Source organism: Peromyscus maniculatus, chromosome 11 (genome assembly GCF_049852395.1).
Source record: "Peromyscus maniculatus bairdii isolate BWxNUB_F1_BW_parent chromosome 11, HU_Pman_BW_mat_3.1, whole genome shotgun sequence".
NCBI classification, from domain to species: domain Eukaryota; kingdom Metazoa; phylum Chordata; class Mammalia; order Rodentia; family Cricetidae; genus Peromyscus; species Peromyscus maniculatus.
In genome coordinates, this window is record NC_134862.1 from 24,450,948 (window position 1) to 24,466,695 (window position 15,748).

General features: G+C 47.3%; 2 protein-coding genes across 2 annotated transcripts in view; both read left to right on the forward strand.

The window, feature by feature from the left end:
• The window catches only part of LOC143267878 (uncharacterized), a 54,228-nt gene extending 38,848 nt beyond the window's left edge, over nt 1–15,380 (forward strand). Inside the window, exons 2-3 of the mRNA XM_076548249.1 lie at nt 8,104–9,019; nt 12,399–15,380. Coding sequence (XP_076404364.1) covers nt 8,104–9,019; nt 12,399–12,856 — 1,374 coding nt within the window. The 3' untranslated portion in view covers nt 12,857–15,380. The remainder of the gene's footprint in view (nt 1–8,103; nt 9,020–12,398) is intronic.
• On the forward strand, nt 9,175–12,394 carry LOC143267750 (uncharacterized; the record flags this gene model as incomplete). The annotated part of the gene is given in 3 exon segments (XM_076547167.1): nt 9,175–9,210; nt 9,625–11,147; nt 11,149–12,394. Coding segments are annotated over 3 exon segments (2,805 nt in total), but the record flags the coding sequence as incomplete, so codon positions are not given.
• Nucleotides 15,381–15,748: the final 368 nt, after the last annotated feature.

Consider the following 15,748-nt stretch of genomic DNA (forward strand, 5'->3'; position numbering starts at 1 on the left):
TCTGTGTGCTGGCGCAGACCTGGAACATCTAAATCTGTCGGCAATTATGGGAAGCAATGAATCATGAGAAGAACGCTCCAGGAAGGAAGACAGCTGTCATGAGTTCTAGGCTAGGCTTCAATACTAATCGTCTGAGAGAGACTGGAGTCATCTAACTTCTTGGTTATTATTTTCTCCTCTTATAAAATTAAATGAACAAATTTGTATGCTATCTACTGGAATTACCAACTCTAAAAGGTTATAAATATATAGTAGACCAACAGTTTAATTTAAATTGTCAACTTTACACAATTTAGAATCACCACAGAAGGGCCTCTCAATGAAGAATTAACTAGATTAGGTAGGCCTCTAGTTTGTTCATGAGGGATTATCTTGATTACATTAATAGAGGTTGGAAGACTTGCCCTCTAAAGATGAGACCATTCTTTGGCAATAAATTTTAAACTGAACATACCAAGGTATGGGCAGTAATTTATGGCTCTATACTCTAAACTTTAGATATAATGTGAAGAGCTGCAGCCTTGACATCCCTGTAGTGATAGACTGTAATCTAAAATTGGTTGCCAAATAAACTATTTCTTCCTTAAGTTGTTTTTGTCAGAGTATTTTCTCACAGAAATAGGAAAAGAAGCTAAGATAGTAAGAAATTGATATTCATAAGGGAAAAACAATAGACTGGATCAAGAAACAGGAAATCTCAGAAAGATACCTTACCTCTTTTCCGTGTACCACATCCTAACCCTCCACACCCCAGTGACAGTAGGAGTATTCATTCCTTAAATTTCTCTACTTGCTATCTTTGCAATTAACTCAGGTGAAACATAGTTATACTGTTATAAACTAACAAAAGGACTTTTGTTATTATGAGTGTAAGGCTTATTTTATTATATTTTAATTCGATTTCAATATTTTAAAGAATAATTATATCATACTTACTATGAAAGGAATCCTTGGGTATTGGGTCTTTCTTACAGATATAAAACTAAACACATTTTTGACTAAAGGGCTCCTTTCTAAGTTGGATAAGCAATGATTCTCTTTGTTTTAATGTTTCTTTAATGTTCATGATTAATTATAATTGTTAAGAATGGGATCATTATTTATCCCCATATGGATTAGAAGCAAATGGTAAACAAAAAAAGGAAGAAAGGGAGAAAAAGAAAGGAAGGAAGGAAGGAAGGAAGGAAGGAAGGGAGGGAGGGAGGGAGGGAGGGAGGGAGGGAGAAAGGAAGGAAGGAAGGAAGGAAGGAAGGAAGGAAGGAAGGAAGGAAGGAAGATGGCACTGGTGCTGGTACCACTCTAGCCATTCTTATAAGCTGTCCAGATGACACCATGTGCTGCCTGTGTTATAGAAAATCAAGTGGCCAAAGCACACAGCTCAAAAGACACTCTCTCTCTCTCTCTCTCTCTCTCTCTCTCTCTCTCTCTCTCTCTCTCTCTCTCTCTCTCTCTCTTTCTCTCACACACATACACCCACCAAAGACATTGTCACTATTCTGATGGGGCCCTACTTACTGCAGACATGGTAGGAAGAATCATAAGAACATAAGGCTTGAAAGCACAGGTTTTGTTTTAGGAAACAACATTCTGGGGAACTGAAAGAGAACACTCTACAAGTGTGAGCAGAGGATGCTTTAAGAGAGAGAAATAACATTTGAAGGGAGAGTTAAAGGTCGAATAGGCTTTGTTATAGTAGAAGAGCAAACGGTATCAGCAAAATTAATTGGCATAAAATTTTTCTATGTTCAGGGAATGGTAAGTTGTTATCCAAGTATGAAAGTGTGCTTCCAAATATGGTTCTAAGGCCCTCACGGGGCAGATTCTGTGTACTGGAGAAATTTTGGCAGTTCTTTTTAGGTAATAGGGGCTTAGCAGGTTTGGGACAGAAATTATTGAAATAATCTAAATAGTTTAGAGAATTGACTGTCAGCCATGTAGAGTCAATCAATCAATCAATCAATCAATAAGTAAGTAAATATGTAAAAGCAGAAGCTATAAAGCAGAGGCATTGAAAATCATTAGGAATGTCCTCCATTGCCCAGCTAGGTATCAGGCTAAGGCTGAGCACTGATAGGGAGATGATAACAAGGAGGAGAGACAGAAGACAAAGCAGTATCAGATCTCTCAAAGTAGGGATTGCAGACATTAGGAGGAAAACATGAGTCCTGTGCTCTTTCCACTGGAGACATGGATCCGTAAAGGAGATCCTACAGCTCTAGCAGAGAAACAATGATATATTGAGTATCCTAGCCATAAACTTTGTCCCAATAATGTTGATACAGATATTTAAACTATCCTAACACCCAAAAAAATCCTAATTTTAAATACCAACTGTCTTCATGGAACAATATTGGCTAGTTTAAGTCATTCAAAATATAAAGGCGGTCCACTCCTGCCTTTAAAAAGTAAAGGAATAACAAAAACATCCATTCATATGGTAGGCAAATCTCATTAGCATATTCACAAATGTTCCCAAATGGACACTGTGATTTTAAAATATGCACCACAAATGTTTCCTTCCAATAAAGCCAGATGCTTACATGAATTAATATATGCTAGGCTATGACTTAATATGATACTATGCAGAGAAGTAAGCTGAAGCTGGAGCAGATATTTGGAGCCATGAATATTCCCCCAAATAATTCTAAGAAGCCTATTGCTCTTGGCACCTCTGAGGATAACATACTCGCATCTCTCACTAAATGCTGGTATTTTCTTTTTCTATTATTTCTGTTGTTTCACCAAAGAATTTCATGTGCTTTTCACTCAGACACAAAGGCTGTCTCCCTGTGACAGCCTAATTCAAATATAGTATAAAGAAAGCTACTATAATTAGTGGGCTCTTATATAAAACACTACTTTTATATAAGTCTACTATCATACCTCCTAACCACTGGGAAATGTTGCTGTTGTGATTCTGGAAATGCTTTTGGTGGGTGTCTTAGAGTTTCTATTGCTGTGACAAAACACCATGACCAAAGAGCAAGTGGGGGAGGAAAGGGTATATTTGATTTACATTTTCACATTGCTGTTGACCACTGAAGGAAGTCAGCACAGGAACTCAAAACAGGGCAGAATCCTAGAGGCAGGCGCTGATGCAGGGGCCATGGAGGAGCACTGCTTACTGGTTTGCTTCCCCTGTCTTGCACACCCTGTTTTCTTATAGAACCCAGGACCACCAGCCCATAGATGGCACCATTCTCAATTGATTGCTAATTGAGAAAATGCCTTACAGCTGGATCTCATGGAGGCATTTCCTCAACTGATGACTAGCATGTGTCAAGTCCTCTCTGATGACTCTCGCTTGTGTCATGCTGACACACAAACCTGCCAGTACAGTGGGAGCTGGCAGAGAAGGAAGACTTCAGAACTAGACAGAGCTCTGTGTGTCACTTAAGGGAGCGATGAGGGATGAAGTGATGAAATAATAAGGACAATAACTCCTAGACAAGACAAGGTGTGGAGTAAAATACACAGCAACGATCAGTCAAGCAAACAAAAGTTTCTTTTTAACATATCTAGAGGTGCATTAATAAGAATGAGAGGTTTATCAGAAATAGAAATGCATAATAGAACATTTGGCTAGGCATACAGGAACGGCTGAGCCTCTTGCCTTTATTATTTTAAATCATAAATCTAACAACCCTCATTGTGATTTCATGCTCACCAAGTATCAGCCTGATTACACTGTGGCTTCCCGTGTGGCATGCCTGCAGGTAGAGTGTCTGGTTGCCTCTACAGTTAGATTGCTCATTATAAATTGATAAACTCGTGTGCATCATTCTTTTTGAACTAGGTTAACTGGAGAAGCTTGCTGTTTCCAGGATGTTGAAAAATCAGTTTTCGAAGCTCTCTAGTCTTTGAGCCAAGACTGTACCATGATGGATTTGAGAGTGTCACCCTGAGAAGCTTCTTGGGAGATAGATAGAATTTCTTTGCTTTAGCTTTCCAACTTCTCATTGATTGCACCTTTTATGAATTGCATCACTGTAATTGCCACTATTGGCAGAGTGAAGGTCAGGAGAAGATAAAATATAAAGTAGCATGTTTGGCCGAATACTGTCACAGAGTCAAGGTGAGGTTATAATTCAGAGCTTAGTGGCAGATCATATTTATGAGTGAAATGTGACAACCAAAAAAAAAAAAAAATTAAAGGACGAGGATGTTATTCCACTGTTAGTGTAAATTGGGACTATTCCACTAATAGTCACCTTTAAAAAATGAGATGGTTGCATCAACCTTGAAATTAAAGTGGATATTTTAATGATGACTATTTTCTTTCAATGAATTTGTCATTATCCAGTAGTACATACAGCCCCACCTCTGCTATGAGAACATACAGATGTCCTTCAAAGCAACATGGTGCTCTTCTGTAGGTTTTCTGCCTTCTATAGCTCAGACTGTGAATTTCAAGATGAAATCCGTAACTAGTACATATAACTATTCTACAACATTGCAATGTTTATTATTTATTATCCAAAGACATATTTCATTTATTGTTTTCCAGACTCCTGGAATTTCTTACATTTATTTATTTATTTATTTATTTATTTATTTATTTATTTATTTATTTATTTATTTGGGGTTTTTCTGAGACAGGGTTTCTGTGTAGCTTTGGAGCCTGTCTTGGAACTCATTCTGTAGACTAGGCTGGCCTTGAACTGTAGCTTGAGTTTTCCTGCCCGGCCCACAGTCAGGACAAATCTTTGTCACCCGCCAGTCCCACAGCCGCTCAGACCCAACCAAGTAAACACAGAGACTTATTTTGTTTACAAACTGTATGGCCGTGGCAGGCTTCTTGCTAACTGTTCTTATATCTTAAATTAACCCATTTCTATAAATCTATACCTTGCCACGTGGCTCGTGGCTTACCGGTACTTTACATCTTCCTTGTCCTGGCGGCTTCTGCAGGCAGTGACTCCTGCCTTCTTGTTCTTTTATTTCTCCTCTCTGTTAGTCCCGCCTATACTTCCTGCCTAGCCATGGGCCAATCAGGTTTTATTTATTGACCAATCAGAGTAATTTGACATACAGACCATCCCCCAGCACAGCCAAGTGCAGACCATCTCAGACACCTGCACTCAGGCCTGTGGTCCTAATCATCCTCTATACGGACCTGCTGGGTAAAGCCACGAGGAACACAAGAACGGGTTCCCACAGGACACACAGAACATCCCACAGCACTTCTCCTTTTTTTTCCAAAAAGGAAGGTTTTAACCTTAACAAAGTAAAATTACATATAATTTGGGAATTTGGGCGTAGCTTCTTTTACTACTTCCTGCTGGAGGGGGGCACTGTATCTTATGGGGATACAAAGAAAATTTTAGGATTATGGAATAGTCCATGAGGCTGTATCGTCTGAGCCAGTTGGCTTGAAACCATTCTGGATGTTGGATCACCTGGGCCATGGTATCATCAGAGACCTTTCAGGGGGTCTTGGCTGGTCAAACCTGATGTATCTTAATCTGGAACAAATCCATAGCCTCTGGCCTTCTGTGGAAACACAAGCAGAGTCTCCTTTCCAAAGTAACACACCCTTACATCCAAATTTTAAAGTCAAGGTATCTTTAATATATACATATTGGTTTAACTCAACATCTTTAACTATCAAATGTTTTTCTGCAGTTAAAAATCCCAAAGACCACAGAGAAACCCTGTCTCGAAAAACAAAAACAAAAACAAAAACAAAAAATCCCAAAGACAACACAATCCAGATTCTCTGTGTAATATTCATCTTTACATGGCTTATTTTTTATATTACTTTTACTTTCTCTTTAAAGACTTTTTATTTTAAAACTTTCTGTTTCTTTATATAACTGTGTATGTTCCTTTTCCTCTCTCTTCCAAGCCTATGTACATTTTTACACACACTGTAAAGCATTTAAAGTCTTGTTCCATCTGAATCTGTCTTATTGTGAATCTATTGCTTTAAAATGCAACATTCTAAGACTGAAACGGTGCTATGGCTGCTGACTTTGCCCACCTCAGCTTCCCAACATGGTGGTGGTAGTTTCTTGCCAGCTCTGGGAGCTATCATGGGTCTATTCTTTTATCAAAGCAGCGTGTAGCCCAGAAACCTCTTTTTTTGTTTCGTACTAGCAAAGGCTAAGTCCACCACACAGCTTAATGTGTCACTTGCAGAGCCCTCATTCCACACACTCTAGGAACGCACCAGGAGCTCAAAACAGCAAGCTGCTGCTCATTTGAGAGAGACAATTAGGAAGCTATTTTTAGCTCCATTTTAGAATCTTTTCTCAGGTTTTAGGTGGAAACTCTTGCCCACTCGTTGGGTGCCATTTGTAGATGTAACCAACTGTCTTATTAAATAAGAAACACAGAACCAATTCAAAGAAGAAAGCCAAGAGGTCAGAGCTAAGAGCTAAAACCTTACCCTTCCTCCTGCGGTGGTCCTACCTCTCCAAACCAGAGCTACTTCTTCTGTCTGTCTTTTTATAGTGTTTCTGTTCTGCCTTCTCATTGGTTGTAAACCCAACCACATGACCGCCTCATCACGGCCTGTCTGTATAGACCTCCAGGTTTTCTATTGATTGGTATTAAGATTAAAGGCATGTGTATCCAATACTGGCTGTGAAGGACCCCACTCCATTATGAGGATATGGGGCGTTGGGCCGATGTTATGCCCCCCCAATAACTTGGCCTTAGAAACGCCATTCTGCAGGAATCAGAAAAACAGGAGTTCACAGCTGTGACTAACTAGCCAGCCGGCCTTGGAAGAAAAAGATAACTATGGCCAGCCATCGGGCCTAAGATAGGGGATAATTGGGTCAGCGGCCTTGGGAGTAAGACAGTTGATATTTTATGGCGGGCCCCTGGCCTTGAAGAATAGGCAGCTGGCCTGGGCAAGGCCAAGTCAGCCACACATCAAACTTCTGATAATTAAAGAACGCGACCCCAAGTTCACCCTGGCCCTCTGTAAAACAGCCAATAGGGACCCTGTAACTATGCTTCTCGCTTCTGTAACCGCGCCTCTGCCCCTGAAATCCCATAAAAAGTCCCCTTTGCCCTCGGTAGGCGCGCAAGTCCTCCGAGAGACTTGGCCCCAGGTACCTGTGCACCTAATAAAGCCTCTTGCTGTTTGCATCTGATCTGTGGTTTCGGTGTGTTTCCCGGGTCTGGGGTCTCTCCCTGAGGGAAGATCTCCCCTGGGGGTCTTTCATTTGGTGGCCCGTACGGGGATTGAGACCCCTCCCTGGGACCACCGACCCACCATCAGGAGGTAAGCCGGCCGGCCTTGGTTTATGTCATCCCTGTCCAGTCTGAGTGTTGTCTGTTTGCCTGAGTGTTGAATGTTGTTTGTTTGTCTCTGCGCCTGCGCCTGATAATCTGTCTGTGTCAGTGGATCTGAAAGAGGGGGCCGACGGGCCTGGACTTCACCACTGAACCCTGGGAGACGTCCCAGGGGAATCTGGAACCCTGGAAGACGTTCCACGGGAATCTGTAGTGCCCTCTGGGGCACGGTTTTTTGGGGCCACTCACGTATCTGAGGGATACGTTGTGCTGGTTGGAGAAGAGGGGGTTGGACCCTCGCAGTCTCCTTCTGAGGTTTTGCTTTCGGTTTGGAACCGAAGCCGCGCAGCGCGTGTTAGTGTTATTTGTATTGGTTTGTTGTTCCTTGTTTTCTGTTTAACCGTTCTCCTCCTAGAAACAACCATGGGACAGACTGTCACCACCCCCTTGAGCCTCACGCTTAAACACTGGTCAGACGTAAAGATACGAGCCAACAACGAAGGAGTCGTAATCAAGAAGAAAAAATGGATCACTCTTTGCGAGGCCGATTGGGTTAAAATGAATGTAGGATGGCCTCGTCAGGGAACCTTTAACCTCAGTCTTATTTCACAGGTGGAGGGAAAAGTTTTTGCTTCCAGTCCCCATGGCCACCCGGACCAGGTCCCATACATTGCCATGTGGAGACTCCTGACAACAGAACCTCCCCCATGGGTTAAGCCGTTTCTCTTCCCCTCGGCCCCCCAGCAGCAGCAGCGCTCGCCGAATCCCGGGGCCGAGGAAGCCAGATCGGCGGATCCCTCCCACTCCCTGTTCCTCCCTAACCCCACACCAACAAGTCTTTTCCTCTCCCCGCAGGCCGCTGCTCCGGTGAGCGCGCGGGCAGGTGCGCAGGCAGGTGCGGGAGATGGGAACGCGCAGGCGGATGCGCAGGAGACTATGGGATGTGGGAACGTGCAGGCGGGCGCGCAGGCGGCCTCAGGTTATGGTGCCGGCGCTCAGGCGGGGCCGGGGATGGGATCGGCGGGAGACTGCTCCCCGACCGGCTCTGGGACGACTGGGGAGCCCCAATTTGGGGAAGGGGGCTCAGGAGGGACGGCGCCACTCATGATCGCCAAACCACTGCTCCCTCCCGCCTCTCCTTCCTCCTCCCTTTACCCTGTTCTCCCACGAAAGGATTCCCCTAAGGCTCCCGTCCTCCCCCCGGACCCCAATTCACCTCTTATTGACCTCCTCACAGAGGACCCACCACCATACCCAGGGAATCGGGCACCGGAGGGACCGGTGGCCCCTGCAATGGCACCGGAGGGACCGACGGCCCCCCCGGAGGCGCCTGAACAGCCTCCAAGGAGAGAGAGGGAAGATGAGATTCCGGCTCCCTCCCCAATTGCCGGTCGCCTACGAGGAAAGCGCGACGAGCCAGCCAAGGAGTCCAGAGCCTTTCCCCTTAGGGAAGGTCCTAACCACCAGCTCCAATACTGGCCGTTCTCAGCCTCTGATCTCTACAACTGGAAACAACATAACCCCCCTTTCTCTAAGGACCCTGTTGCCTTGACTAACCTGATTGAGTCCATTTTAGTGACCCACAAGCCCACTTGGGAAGATTGTCAGCAGTTACTGCAGACCCTCCTGACGGTAGAGGAAAAGCAGCGGGTCTTCCTGGAGGCTCGGAAGCGGGTTCCAGGAGACGATGGAAGACCCACCCAATTGCCTAATATCATTGACGCAGCCTTTCCCCTCACCCGCCCGAACTGGGACTTCGCGACCCCGGAAGGTAGGGAGCACCTACGTCTCTATCGCCAGTTGCTCTTGGCGGGTCTCCGAGGGGCGGCTAGACGCCCTACCAATCTGGCCCAGGTTAGAAATGTAACCCAGGGAAAGGAGGAAACGCCGGCAGCGTTCTTAGAAAGACTTAGAGAGGCATACAGAATGTATACCCCGTACGATCCAGAAGATCCAGGACAGGCGCCGGGTGTCATACTGTCTTTCATCTATCAGTCAAGTCCAGATATAAGGGCCAAGTTACAGAGACTAGAAGGATTGCATTCACTCAGTTTGTCAGATTTATTGAGAGAGGCAGAAAAAGTGTTTAATAAGAGAGAAACTCCTGAAGAGCGGGAAGAGAGATTATGGCAGAGGCAGGAAGAGAGAGATAAAAAGCGTCATAGGGAAATAACTAAAGTCCTGGCCACTGTAGTATCTCAGGGACAGGTCAGCGAGGGAGTTAGGACGAGAGATCGGAGAAGGCCACCACTTGACAAAGACCAGTGTGCTTACTGTAGAGAGAGAGGACATTGGGCTCGTGACTGCCCAAAGAAGCCTCAAGAGTCTCGGAGGCCTAAGTCAAGGGCCACGGACCTCCTCAATCTGGAGGATTAGGGAGGTCAAGGCCAGGAGCCCCCCCCTGAGCCTAGGATAACTCTCAAGATTGGGGGGCAGCCAGTGACCTTCCTGGTGGACACCGGGGCTCAACATTCAGTCCTGACCCACACCGGAGGCTCTCTCAGTGACCGCACAGCTTTGGTCCAGGGGGCCACAGGTAGCAGGAGATATCGATGGACCACCAAGAGAAAGGTTCAGCTGGCATCTGGACAGGTAACCCACTCTTTTTTGCATATACCTGACTGCCCTCACCCATTATTGGGCCGAGACCTGTTGACTAAGCTCAAGGCTCAGATCTATTTTGATGATAAGGGGTCGACTGTTACAGGACCCAAAGGGACCCCCCTACAAGTCCTAACCCTAAAACTGGAAGAGGAATACCGCCTGTTTGAATCTGAGCCCTCTAAGGGGCCACCACAAGAAATGCAGGACTGGTTGAGGGAATTTCCCTCAGCATGGGCAGAGACTGGCGGCTTGGGGCTGGCTCGCGACCAACCCCCACTTGTTATTCAGTTGAAAGCTTCCGCCACTCCGGTTTCAATCAAACAGTATCCTATGTCCCGGGAAGCCCACGAGGGCATTAAACCGCACATCCGGAGGCTTTTGGACCAGGGAGTACTTGTGCCCTGTCGATCACCTTGGAATACCCCCCTCCTGCCTGTAAAGAAACCTGGGACAGGGGATTATAGACCGGTTCAAGACCTGAGGGAGGTTAATAAACGGGTTGAAGATATACACCCCACGGTGCCAAACCCTTACAACCTCCTCAGCACTCTTCCGCCAACCCACGTTTGGTATACGATACTGGACTTGAAGGATGCCTTCTTCTGTTTGAGAGTGCACCCCCAGAGCCAACTGCTATTCGCTTTTGAATGGAGAGACCCAGAGATGGGACTTTCAGGACAGTTGACCTGGACTCGGCTCCCCCAGGGGTTTAAAAACAGCCCGACTCTTTTTGATGAAGCCTTACACTCAGACTTAGCCGAATTCCGGGTTGAACACCCGGCCTTAATCTTGCTCCAATATGTGGACGACCTCCTCCTAGCAGCCAGAACCCAGGCTGAATGTCAGAGGGGCACTCGGGCCCTTTTGGCTAAACTGGGACAGAAGGGCTATCGGGCTTCGGCTAAGAAGGCTCAGATTTGCCAAAGCAAAGTCATTTACTTGGGTTATGCCCTAGAGGGAGGACAGAGATGGCTCACGAGAGCACGGAAAGAGGCCATACTCTCCATACCCCCTCCAAGGAACCCCCGCCAGGTGCGGGAGTTCCTAGGTACAGCCGGCTACTGCCGCCTCTGGATCCCGGGTTTTGCTGAGATGGCTGCCCCCCTGTATCCTCTCACCAAGCCTGGGACCATGTTCCACTGGGGAGAGGAGCAGCAACAGGCCTTTCAACGAATTAAGAACATCTTACTTGAGTCACCAGCCCTTGGCCTGCCAGATCTGACCAAGCCTTTTGAACTGTTCGTGGACGAGAACTCAGGCTTTGCAAAAGGGGTACTGGTACAGAGACTGGGGCCATAAAAGCCCGGTAGCTGCAGGATGGCCCGCCCCCTGTCTGCGCGGGGTAGCCGCTATTGCTGTTTTGCTCAAGGATGCAGGGAAACTGACTTTGGGACAGCCATTAACTGTGTTATCCTCTCATGCGGTGGAAGCTCTGGTCCAGCAGCCCCCAGACAGGTGGCTCTCAAATTCCAGGATGACCCACTACCAGGCTCTGTTGCTAGACACAGACCGAGTGGTGTTCGGACCAGTTGTCTCCCTCAACCCCGCAACCCTGCTGCCCTTGCCAGACCCATCCGAGGAGCACGATTGCCTCCAGATTCTGGCGGAGGTCCATGGCACCCGCTCTGACCTAACAGATCAACCGCTGTCGAAACCAGATTTTATCTGGTTCACGGATGGGAGCAGCTTCTACCAAGAAGGAGAACGGAGGGCCGGAGCAGCTGTTACCACCGAATCAGAGGTAGTTTGGGCCTCACCGCTGCCGCCTGGAACATCGGCCCAAAGAGCAGAGCTGATCGCCCTGACCCAGGCCCTCCGGATGGCGGAAGGTAAGAGACTCATGGTTTATACTGACAGCAGATATGCCTTCGCCACTGCTCATGTACATGGAGAAATCTACAGAAGAAGAGGCCTCTTGACCTCGGAGGGTAAGGAAATTAAAAACAAAAAAGAAATTTTAGAACTCTTAAAGGCATTGTTCCTCCCGCATCAGCTCAGCATCATACATTGTCCGGGGCACCAAAAAGATGACTTTGTCGTAGCACGGGGAAATCGGCTGGCTGATCTAACAGCCCGGACAGTCGCCTTACAATCCCCAAGGGGCGACCAGCTGTTGGTCTTGCAGGACCAACAGCCAAGTAGAGACCCCATGTCTTACAGCCCGGAGGACCAGGAATTAGCGAAGAAAATGGGGGCGAAATGGAGCCCCGAGCGACAAGCTTATATAATGGATAACAAATTAGTTATGCCAACCTCCCATACCAAATACATGCTCAAGTTCCTCCACGCGTTAACCCATCTGAGCAAAAACAAGATGAGGGCCCTTCTGGCTGATGAGACTTCGGGCACTGTATTATTGAATCAGGAACAGGTCCTCCAACAGGTGACTTCCAGCTGCCCTGCCTGTGCCCAAGTTAATCCAGGAAAAGCCCATCTGAGCAGAGGGAGCCGCCTGCGAGGTCACCGCCCAGGAGTCCATTGGGAATTTGACTTCACCGAGGTAAAACCCGGACTATATGGATATAAATACCTTCTGATTTTTGTAGACACATTTTCAGGGTGGATGGAGATCTTCCCTACCAAGAAGGAGACCGCTAACGTGGTAACCAAGAAGCTCCTAGAAGAAATTTTTCCCAGCCCTACCCTAGAGGCACACCTCCAAGCCCTCCAGCTGGTGCAAAAGACGGTGTGGAAACCCCTGGCGGATGCCTACCGGGAGCAACTGAATCGCCCGGTGGTGCCTCATCCATTCAAGATTGGGGACTCTGTCTGGGTCCGACGCCATCAATCCAAGAACCTAGAGCCGAGGTGGAAAGGACCCTACACCGTCCTGTTAACTACTCCCACCGCACTCAAGGTTGACGGGATAGCGGCTTGGGTCCACGCGTCACATGTGAAGGCTGCCAAGGAACCCGACGAAGCTGAGAACACCGAGACATCAACATGGAAAGTTCAACGCTCTTCGAACCCACTCAAGATAAGACTCACTCGGGGGTCCCCTTGATCCCCCTAATAGTCCTCCTCCTGACATTAGGAGGGGCATCACCAGAGAGCCCCCACCTGGTTAAAAAAATTACCTGGCAGGTCATCTCACAAACTGGGGAGACGGTCTGGCAAACAACCGCCCTTCACACCCCCTTTACATGGTGGCCTAACTTACATCCAGATCTCTACCAATTAGCAGCAGGGTCAGAGGACTGGGACATCCCTACCACTGACCCCATGAACCCCAGAGCACCAGACGTCTGTCAGGACGGTAAGGGAACTTGCAAATGTAATGACGGGAAATACGGATGTGGTCACCCTGAAGCCAGGGCAGCCCTGTCACAACTACCCTTCTATGTCTGCCCCCGGGATGGTAGAGACAAAAAGATGATTAGCCAATGTGGGGGTTATGAAAGTTACTTCTGTAAAACATGGGGATGTGAAACAACTGGGAATACCTATTGGAAGCCTTCATCCACTTGGGACCTCATTAGGGTAAAAAGAGCTACCCAAGAAAAAAGCCACTCGTGGCGTCCCCTTACCCAAGGACATTGTTGGGGAACTGTCACGTCAGGAAGAGATAACACTTACTGGAAGGGGGAGGGTCCCTGTGTAAATTTCACATGCAACCCCTGAATATATCTTTCACTCAGAAGGGAAGGGAGACCACACAAGACTGGATTAAAGGTAAAACATGGGGACTTAGACTTTACATGACAAGACGGGACCAGGGAGTTGTGTTTACGATTAGCTTAAAATCACGGAGCTCTCCACCTTTATAGGTCCCAACCAGGTTCTCTCTGACCAAAAGCGTCCCTCTTTCCCCGCTATTCGCCCAAGCACGGCTCCGAATGCCGCTGTAACCCCAGCCACCCTCCAGCCACCCAGACCCGGTGCGGGAGACCGGCTATTGAATCTTATAGAGGGCGCTTACTCAGCCCTCAATGTTACCAACCCAAATCGGACTCAGGAGTGCTGGTTATGCCTAGTTTCCGCACCTCTCTATTATGAGGGGGTGGCCGTAGTCGGAAGCTTCACCAACTCTTCTTCACCCCCTCCAGGATGTACCTCGACACCTCAGCATAAGCTCACAATCTCCGAGGTGTCAGGACAAGGACTATGTCTGGGGACCGTACCCTACACTCATCAACACCTGTGTAATCGCACCCAGGTACTTGTCCCAGGACCCCATTATCTCGTGGCTCCCAGCGGAAATTACTGGGCCTGTAGCACTGGACTTACACCATGCCTCTCTCCCTCAATACTAGCTAACATGGCCGATTATTGTGTACTAATAGAACTGTACCCCAGGATAGTCTACCATACACCTGAAGATATCTATGCTCGATATGAAACAGGGGTCCCCCGTATAAAAAGAGAGCCAGTCTCGCTAACCCTGGCCCTAATACTAGGTGGATTAACTGTGGGAGGAATCGCCACCGGAATAGGCACAGGTACCACTGCCCTCATGGAAACCAACCAGTTCAGACAACTCCAGGTTGCCATGCATACTGATATCCAGGCACTGGAGGAATCCGTGAGTGCCTTGGAAAAGTCACTCACCTCCCTGTCTGAGGTAGTTCTGCAGAACCGGAGGGGATTAGACCTCCTCTTCCTGCAGGAAGGGGGGTTATGTGCTGCCCTCAGAGAAGAATGTTGCTTCTATGCGGATCATACTGGGATGGTAAGAGATAGCATGGCCAAATTAAGAAAGAGATTAGAACAGAGACAAAAACTTTTTAAAGAACAGCAGGGATGGTTTGAAGGATGGTTCGAAAGGTCCCCCTGGCTCACCACCCTCGTCTCCACCCTTATAGGGCCCCTTCTGATTTTATTGCTCCTTCTGACACTTGGGCCCTGCATCCTAAACAGACTTGTCCAATTTATCAGGGAACGTGTTTCTATTGTTCAGACCTTGGTATTGACCCAACAATACCAACAACTCAGCCAGGTGGAAATGGAGCCACATCCCTATTCTTCCCCATGAATGAAAGATTCCATTCCCTGAGAAAAGAAAATGGGGGAATGAAGGACCCCACTCCATTATGAGGATATGGGGCGTTGGGCCGATGTTATGCCCCCCCAATAACTTGGCCTTAGAAACGCCATTCTGCAGGAATCAGAAAAACAGGAGTTCACAGCTGTGACTAACTAGCCAGCCGGCCTTGGAAGAAAAAGATAACTATGGCCAGCCATCGGGCCTAAGATAGGGGATAATTGGGTCAGCGGCCTTGGGAGTAAGACAGTTGATATTTTATGGCGGGCCCCTGGCCTTGAAGAATAGGCAGCTGGCCTGGGCAAGGCTAAGTCAGCCACACATCAAACTTCTGATAATTAAAGAACGCGACCCCAAGTTCACCCTGGCCCTCTGTAAAACAGCCAATAGGGACCCTGTAACTATGCTTCTCGCTTCTGTAACCGCGCCTCTGCCCCTGAAATCCCATAAAAAGTCCCCTTTGCCCTCGGTAGGCGCGCAAGTCCTCCGAGAGACTTGGCCCCAGGTACCTGTGCACCTAATAAAGCCTCTTGCTGTTTGCATCTGATCTGTGGTTTCGGTGTGTTTCCCGGGTCTGGGGTCTCTCCCTGAGGGAAGATCTCCCCTGGGGGTCTTTCAGCTGTATCCCTGAACACACAGAGACTTACCTAGCTCTGCCTACCAAGTGCTGGGATTACAAGTGTACGTCACCACTGCCCTGTTTTCCTATGGCTTGCTAATAGCTCTGACCCCCGGGCAACTTTATTTATTAACATACAAATAACATTTGAATACAAATAAATTATCACCATATTGAACTCACAGAGATCTGCTTGTCTCTGCCTCCCAAGTGCTGGGACTAAAAGTGTACACTACCACCTCCTGGCATCCATTTAACTTAAAAAAATTATACATTTTTTAGGAAAGTAATATTGC